General features: G+C 41.3%; 1 protein-coding gene across 1 annotated transcript; it reads left to right on the top strand.

Annotated features, from left to right (window-relative positions):
- Nucleotides 1–1,844: 1,844 nt before the first annotated feature.
- LOC136947888 (forkhead box protein A2-like) lies at nt 1,845–3,532 on the top strand. The gene is made up of 2 exons (XM_067242124.1): nt 1,845–1,913; nt 2,372–3,532. Exons 1-2 carry the CDS (start codon nt 1,845–1,847, stop codon nt 3,530–3,532), a joined length of 1,230 nt encoding a protein of 409 aa, XP_067098225.1.
- Nucleotides 3,533–9,258: the final 5,726 nt, after the last annotated feature.

Here is a 9,258-nt window from a genome sequence, read left to right on the forward strand (position 1 = left end):
ACCAGGTAAACACGGTGGCAGGCTGCAAACCTAGAACCCAGAGCCGTTGTCACAGCTGTGTAGAATAAAGGCCTAGGCCCAAGTCTCACTTTGGTATGTTTGCTGTCACTATGAGCAGTTGGCAGCAAACATTTTTAGGGCGTCTTACAATGAAAAGACTCTTTCTTAATTTTGCTTTGATAAATCACAAGCTTAACCTCTTGCCCTTGTTCTTTTCCAAACTTATATTGCTCAGGGCAGAAGGGTTACTGGCATAAATGATCCAATACATTCTTTACCACAAATGCAGCCCTTGCCATTGTGAAAAAACGTTGTGCAAGTTGTTATATTTTATTTTGGTATTCAAAATGGTTATTCATTTTGTAGTTTCATACATGTGAAAGTGCAATGTGTAAGTTCACTGTCCTAACAGCTCTCATACATGTTCTGATTTATACACAGTAATGGACTAAAATTAACACCTTTATTAACAAAATATAGAAACAAGTATAGCAAAGATTAGGAAACCATATTTTATACATTTCTTTATATCAGTACAATAATCCCATACTGCACACCTTTAACAAATAGTTGTCATCAAATTCTACTTAAAAATCTTCAAGTGCCTTTTTAAAAGATCCATAATTTTTTTTGAATTTGTTAGTGAGTGTGAAGATAAATACATTAAACAACTCCACAAAGCCTCTCTAGAAGTTCCTTGTTTCCAAGGTTATCAGCAATTGGTGTTGATATCCATTACATATCTGGTGATCAAACAGCTTAGATACTCTTTGCTTTTCTTAAAATCTTTGGCATTTCAAACATAGGGAAAGGCTCGATTAGTCAATACAATGATGGTCAGAATAGCCCTGTTTATAGTTGTGTGCTACTACTGTAGACAGTGAATGGGATTTTAAGATCATTGACTAATGTAAATTCTCCCATCACAAATATATAAATATTGCAAAGAAAAATATGAACGTTTGTGAGACATGACATTTGGCACTGCCATGAATTTCTTTTCGAGGAAAGACAGAAGTTGTCAAATAAAAATGTTGACTCGCGCTATTTCGAAATACTGGAACACACCGTTCTACAAATTTGTCAGCGTGTACCCTTATCACCACCGTTGAATTAAATCGATGGACCCCTGGACTTATTGCTCAACAGTTACATTTTTCACCCCTAAATCATCGGTATTTATAAGGATATTTTGATAGGCCAATTGTTTTACAACACTAACATTTTACATGAAACTGGTGGAAGGACAATAGGCCTATTAGATTTATTGTAGGCTAATGTAACAATCTGTCACTTGCAAACAAAACGAGGACCACACTCACTGCAGGGTATGGGAAGCGACATTCCTTACTGACACAATGGGTAGAGAAATAGGTAGGCAAAGTCACGGAAGAATGAAAGGGCTTATTTTGTAAACCTGCTTGTTCCTTTTTGTCTGGTGGTAAACAATCGGTTTTGATGCATTGAATACTTTAAAAGGGTGTCTTTTTCAGCGAACGCAGGTGTAGGCTGCAATAGAGGACTACCGCAAGTCTCGTGTTTTGGTGTGAGCAGATTATTCAAATAGGGCGCACACGGAGTTAGGTTTGGACGCTATAGCGCAGAACACAGAGTTGAACCACAGCAAGGCAAGGAGCCAACGTCATACAAGAACTTCTGTCATCGTCAGTCGCTCTGTGGAGTGTGGAGGTACAGATAGGAAGACAGTCTACTCATGATCCAGCCTCCGGGCAGCAAGAATACTGCCAACCTGGGCTACCCGTGGTCCCCAATCGGTTTTGGGTGCTTTTTAATCTGCTGCTGTGAGGCTGTTGAAGAAATAAATTAGTTTTGGACTGTCCACAATGCTGAGCGCTGTCAAAATGGAAGGACACGACCATTCAGACTGGAGCGCATACTACACAGAGCCTGAGGTAGGTAGAGTTTATATGTATTTTGCTGGCTATACAACTCAATATTAGCCTTGAGATAATATTAACTTTGTGATCAAATATTGACTTGAGGCGCCTCGGAATCCTCCCCGATCGTTTTGCACTCTGATTTCACATATGCCATATGGAAGAAGAATAAAAAGGTTGATTAAATGCCCATTTATCGTTCATTTGTGAAATGTTAACATATTTTCTCCATATTTTCTCCATATTTTCTCCATCCTTTAGAAATATGTGTAGGTTTATTTAAATAGTTTCTTCCCCTATCATATTTAACGCATATATTCCTAAATATCTAGGCCTATAGGCTACATCCTAAATTTTGTGCAAACGTATGAACGAACTCCTGTTAACGAATTACAAATGAATTATCCTACACTCTGATCAGGGGGCCTTGATGAACGTGCCTCGTTGATTTAACGTCTCTCCGTTTTTCTTAGTGCTACACCACAGTTGGAAACATGAACTCCGGACTTGGAATGAACTCAATGAGCACCTACATGAGCATGCCTGGAATGACTTCGACAGGCAACATGACAACCAGCCCTATGAATATGTCATACGTGAACACGGGTGTGAACCACTCAATGGCTGGGATGTCACCGGGCTCTGGGGCCATGCATGGCATGGGAGCTGGGATGGCGGGGATGAGTGCCGCTCTCAACCCAAGCATGAGCCCAATAAACGCACAGCCTCCGTCAATGAATGCCCTGACTACCTACAGCAACATGAGCGTTATGAGCCCCATGTATGGACAGTCCAACATAAGGTCGAGGGACCCGAAAACATACCGTAGAAGCTATACACATGCCAAACCCCCATATTCCTATATCTCTCTCATTACGATGGCCATACAGCAGTCAACCACAAAGATGCTCACGTTGAGTGAGATATACCAGTGGATCATGGACCTGTTCCCTTTTTATAGACAAAACCAGCAACGCTGGCAGAACTCTATACGCCATTCACTGTCATTTAATGACTGTTTCCTCAAAGTTCCCAGGTCGCCAGACAAGCCAGGAAAAGGCTCTTTCTGGACGCTTCACCCGGACTCAGGGAATATGTTCGAAAACGGCTGCTATCTTCGGAGGCAGAAGCGTTTCAAGTGCGAGAAATTACTAGAGTCTGGAGGGAAGGCGTCCGAGGGCGGATCTAACAGCAGCTCGGAAAGCTGCAACGGCAACGAGTCACCGAACCCAACTCCTGCTGTCAAAGAGGTTAAAAAACCAGAGTCGAAACTCCGACAAGCAATGAGCCCCGTGCGCGCACCCTCTCCTCTCCCTCAGACACATCATCTTTTGCCTCAGCATCATTCGGTGCTCGTGCATGAGGGGCACCTGAAACCCGAGCACCACTATTCTTTCAACCACCCTTTCTCCATAAACAATCTCATGTCGTCGGAGCAGCAGCATCACCATCATCATCATCACAAAATGGACTTAAAAACATATGAACAGGTGATGCAGTACGGCTACGGCTCACCAATGACAGGGGCACTGTCAATGGGCTCAATGTCTAAAACTGGCATAGATGTTTCGACACCTACAGACACATCATACTACCAAGGTGTGTATTCTAGGCCAATTATGAACTCCTCTTGAATCTTTCTACAATGTACATTTCGGCCAACTAACAATTTGTACATATATCTGGATACGAAAGGCAACCCATTGGACCAATCTGACGACGAAAATGTCCCATGATTCCTACCTTTCCTGAAGGATTTAGCCTATAGCTTTCTAAGCTAATTAATATTTGTAAAACTTGATGCTCGATGCCAATATCCGTTGTGTTACCTATTGATTATTTTATGTGTAACTTTGTACTCATGTAGCAAACGAAAAATATATATTAAAGTATGTCTTGATTGTTTTTGATGGTTTTTATAATGCAATTTATGCCACTCGATGAAAGGAAATGTATAGACTACACCAGGCCTACAGAAATGGTTCAGAAAATCGAAAAATAGGCCTAAATGGCACAATGTACGTTTACAAATTAGCCGATAAACAGGTGGGATAATTCAGAGATAAAACGACGGGGGTACATTTAGGCAATTTATTGATACAATATTTGCATTTATAAATTTGACAATAGAAACTGAAATAATTTTTGTAGTAACAACCAGCCTATAGTTTCTGAAATTGTATAATAATAACTTCAACAATAGCCATCATACAATTAGTCTACAAACAATTGAATTTGCATTCATATTTTATTATGGTTGTTGTTATGTAATTGGTATGATGAATTATTTAGATAATTTTAATTATTTAAAATAATAAGTATTTGCAATAAACGTATAAAATCCCTGCTGAGTGAGTGAGTGAGTGAGTGAGAACAGTCGGCCATGAAAGTAATGCTCCAATTCCCCTTTTGAGTCAGCCCCACAGTGTTTAAACCACTTAACGTTTGACTTGGTTACCACTGATCCGATAACTGATAAAAAGCAGTGTCACGTACCCTCTCTGAATAGGCCTACATCAACACCGTTGATGTCAGCATGCACTCTCGCCAAAGGAACGCAAGCACATCAATTTGCAGCCGTGTGGCTAAAGGTCTTGCTAGGCTCCATTTGCACCCCATGTTACCCAAGGTTATTGATAGCATAATAGGATAATAATCTGCAAACAGTTGGCTGAATGCAAGCACTGGCCCAGACTACAATCTACACGCTTTTATAGTTACATCTGTCACATAATGTTTCTGTCCAGTTTGTCTATAAAAATACAACTGTTTATTGTTTTCCTATGGGCCTAATGCAAATTGCTTTTCAAAATCGATAGGGCTCTATGTAAAACAATCTTTGTTTAGGAAGGCTAACCTAAATCTTTCATTTGTGACGTTTGTCTGAACAAAATGTTGATAGGCTACACCTACACCATCATTCAGTATTTAAGCGCAATACAGAGGTTAGTCATTAAAACAACTGTTATTTAACCTATGGTGAGCAGTGAGGACCGTTTTCAAGTTGATGGAATAAGATGGAAAGAGGCTATATTAAAATAGAAAGTAGGTAGGCCCTATCACAAAGGTGCAGCCATGGTGGACAGGCCTATTGGTCCATGATCGGCGTGTTGTCTGTTGCTGTAAAATAGTCAAATAACATAAACGATAAGACCGTTATTTTGAAAATGAAGCAAGTTTCATGAACAGGAGTAACAATTCAATTACTATATTAGGGGTATTTGCGTTGTTGTGAATTATTTTTCACAGACTATTTTTGTTTCGTTTACATTGTTATCATGCGTTTCTTTTATGAAATAGAAGTGAGATTCAGGTACGCCTTTGCTAATGTCAAAATCCACGGGGTCAGTGTCTTTGAATTATTGATCTTCTCCTGTTCCAGGGGTAATGCAGGTCCAGGGTTTGTCAATTACTTGGTAGTATTAAATGTATGTTCACGAACTTCATTTCTGAGTTCCTTGGCTGGAATAATTTAGGCTACGTCCAGCCTTCGAAAATGGAGGAAACATAATCAGTCTAATTATTTCGTGTCTTTCCCCAACAGCTCACACAATTGCGTAACACAATTCCTGGAATTGCTGTGCAACCAAATTAAATAATATCGAATTCCATTAGTAAATGCTATGTAGGCCTTTGCCAGAAACGCTATTTCGTAAAAGAAAAAGAAAAAAATTACAAGAAAAAAGAAATACGTGCATCCGATTTTGAAATGATAGAACATTTGGGTGTTTTGAAAACACAGCTTATGCACCAAATTCACCTAATTTGGTCAATGCATGGCTACAGCTGAAGTGCAAATTGTAACGCAGATAACTAATAATAGGCCTACTTGGAATTGAACGACCAGCCCTTCTGCGAAGACTGAAGATCTAGGCCCTTATTTGCTGTAGGATTGGGAACACCCAAGTAGTTGTTTCCTGGGTGATTTCTGAAAACAGTACAGCTTTTGGCATCTGTGGGGCTATCCACTTCAGTTTAATGGACAGTACTGGACAGTCATTGGAAGCAACTGCATGAAAATGCAGTTGTCTATAGTGATATAGATTTGTATTGTCCTACTGTATTTATGTAGCTGGATATAAACAACACAAAAATAAATACATGTTTTTACTGCTGAATATCCAATTTCCCACCAACAGAACAGGCCAAACTGCTGAAAAAATGGCTTGAGATATGGGAAAGCGCCAGGGTGCAAAGGGTCCAAATGTGTGTGAGAGGGAGAGACTTGACTTGCATAGGTTGATCTCTCTGGCAGCCTGGTGTGAAATTCCTGACATTGGGGGAGCCTTTCATGGGCGGGCGGCATAGTGGCGTTTACGTTCCGGGGAACGGAGCACTCGGAAAGGGAGAAGAGAGTCAACATTGCCCCATTGACTGCGGTTGAGAGGTCTGCGGTCTGAACCAGCCCTGACCCCCTCAGTCCCCCTTCACGTTCTCCTCACGGCTCTCACACTGGGTCAACACTCAGTCAATCCATCAATAAATCCATTCCTTCTATCAATCATGTGGACAGTGAGCTCTCCTCGGCTGCTGACAGGCTCCTGTCAAGAGGCTGTGTGCCGTAAAACCATGAGAACCTTCTGCTTTCTCCATCAGGGAGAAAACGAATGGCAAACGGTACAGATACGGTGCATCCTTTTATCATCATCAGGGTTTTAACTCTTTCTTTTTTTTCCTGAATGGATGTTGACAAGTGAAATCAACAACAATTTGAGAAGTTCCAGGACCTGGCGTCTATTGCTGCAATTAAAAACATCCATACACATGCCCCCTGTGAGAGAGAGAATAGGCTGCCGGTGGTGTTCTAAGTCAGGCATCATTTTCAAAGTCTGTGGATGTGTATTGTGTTTCATTGAAGACAAAGCCTCTGGGTTCCCTTCCCAGACAACTGCCTTGAAGCCCAATGTTCCAGGGGCTGATAACCACTGCGGTCGAGGAATATTCTAGCGGCATGGCAGATTAAGGCCAAAGGCCATTGTAATGCACCCAAATCCAGATTTATCGGATGTGATTGGACCTTGTTTTGCCATTAGCAATCGAAAGACCCCCAGAGGAGACATTGAGACAATAACAAGACAAGAGATTTAACAGTATTCTCCATGTCAAGAGGCAGTGTTCCCTGTAGCAGACAAGCTCAGTTTCCCAGTCAATAGATCACAGAGACACACTGCTTTTTGCAAGACCCTGCCAATACACAAACAACATAACAAAATGATCGATTGAGATTCTGATGTTAGGAACAAATATGCATACTGGGACACAATGACAAATGTTTTGAGCGCTAAAACAGAACACAAAAGCATGCTAGCATAGCAGAAATTGTATGAATTGTGGTTTATTTGGGTTTTAACATAGAAGCTCACAGGTATCAATGGAAATCGGATCAAGAACTCAGCATCAACGCTTTTCATTTCTTATGACACGTGTTGAGAAATCGTAAAATGCAGTAAAGAGACAGGGAACAGGTTCTGACCTGCCTTTGAGAATGGTCAGTTGCAGGGCGGGTACAGACACTGGGAGTTATATATTAACCCCAGCTGCCTATTGGACCTCAGACAGGATCGATGGCTAGATGCTGTGTGTATGTAGGCCATGAGCCAGGGATATTGGATGTGTCTGTTATTCATTAGTCATTATTTGGTCAAAATGGATGTAGATACCCCCATCCTCAGTACCCAGAAAAATTCCAAGAAATAAGCATTTAAACCCATTGAGCTTTTGGCAATGAAAAAAAAGATTTGGCTCCACTTTTTTGTATTTACTTATCCAATCTGTTTGGAGATGAGAATAGTCAAACGACGGGAGGCAGAGGCATATTATCACTAGGAAACATTTAAGTGAACATTTGGTGATAAAGGTGGCCAGCCCCCTGGCTTAACGCAATTAATTCAGCATCCTGACATAAACTCCTGGCTCTATTGACAGCTTGGAGCTGAAATAAAAATGCGAGTTCTCCTGGGAACAGAAGAAGATGGCAGGCTCCTTTCGAGACTGTTTGCTCACTGGTCCTGAGAGCAATCTTCTCCAGTCAGAATGAAATGCAAGGACACAAACAATGTGCCGGGGAGGAGAATGGAGGATGGCGAATGAACAGTTTGGACTATTTGCTCAGCAGAAGGGCAGCCACAAAGGCTGGCCGATAGCTTTCCCATGAATCAAGCGCGGTGTCTTAAACTCCTTTTGTTACCGCGGGTTTGCCACCCTTCTGTTAGATAAGACTGGGGATGCCATACGCCTCTGAACACCCACTTTTTCTGCAAAACTGTACTGTCACGTGACCACATCTGCATGATCAGCTCTTGATTGTCTTCTATTTCGCTCATTATCATTCAAGCCTTTTGTTTTACGGACTGAGTTCAGACCTGCACGTGTCGTCGTTAATTTGTGGCTTTAGCCACTTTTGGAGAAGCCAGAGGTTGTGAATGAAATCTGGCTGCTGCTCACAGCTTTTGCATGCATCGTTGAGAAGCAAAACAAATGTTCCACATGATAGTTTGGTGAGAAGATTCACAACCACAGAGCCCTCCCCATAACCCTAGGCACAGAGCAAGCACCCATCAACGGTGGTAATAGTTGAATGAATAAAAAGATTCTTATTGACTTTTAGTGCATTTTGCATCCCCAATCACCCGCCCATCCCCACCAAAGCCCCCCCCCCCCCCCCCCCCCCCCCCCTGCCCAATTCACACTGGGTGGCCAGACCTGGGGTCTGAAAGGCATACAGATCGGCGCCTAAGCTCTTTTTGCCTTAAAAAAGCGACATTGTACGTCTCAGTGAATGGCCGACAGCTGTTTATCTAGTGAGAACTTAGTATTGAGATGTGCAAAAAGTTCTCTGCGACATTAGCTATTTGGGCCTTAATGCATTATTCTGTCTGCTAAATTGCTGAACTAAAAAGATGGGAATAGTCACCTATGTCTTCCTAGAGGCACATGATTGGGAGAAGCATTAAGTGCTCTGAAGTCCGGACTCTGTAATGCTATAAACACAAACCTTTATGGCATTAGTGAGTTCATGACTCCTTCTTTGACCTTACAGATTGATTGTTAGAGATAGATAGGTACCTTTTTCAACCCCCAGGGAAAACTGCAGCATGAGAGTAACATATCAAAGACAGTTATCAACAAATTACACACAGCAGTGATTTGAAATAAATAATATACACAGTGTACACAAGTCATGTTCAGAAGAACCAAACAATAACACATTGTTTGAAAGGGAATGTGAAATAAGTTATTTGAGACACGTGATAGCTGATCAACCCAGTATTTAAACATCTGAAGTAACTATACCAGACTGTAAAAGACCTGTTAATGTTCAACTTCACAATGACAAAAAAAAGATAATTTATGAAGAGTC

The sequence above is a fragment of the Osmerus mordax genome, chromosome 8 (genome assembly GCF_038355195.1).
Source record: "Osmerus mordax isolate fOsmMor3 chromosome 8, fOsmMor3.pri, whole genome shotgun sequence".
NCBI lineage: Eukaryota > Metazoa > Chordata > Actinopteri > Osmeriformes > Osmeridae > Osmerus > Osmerus mordax.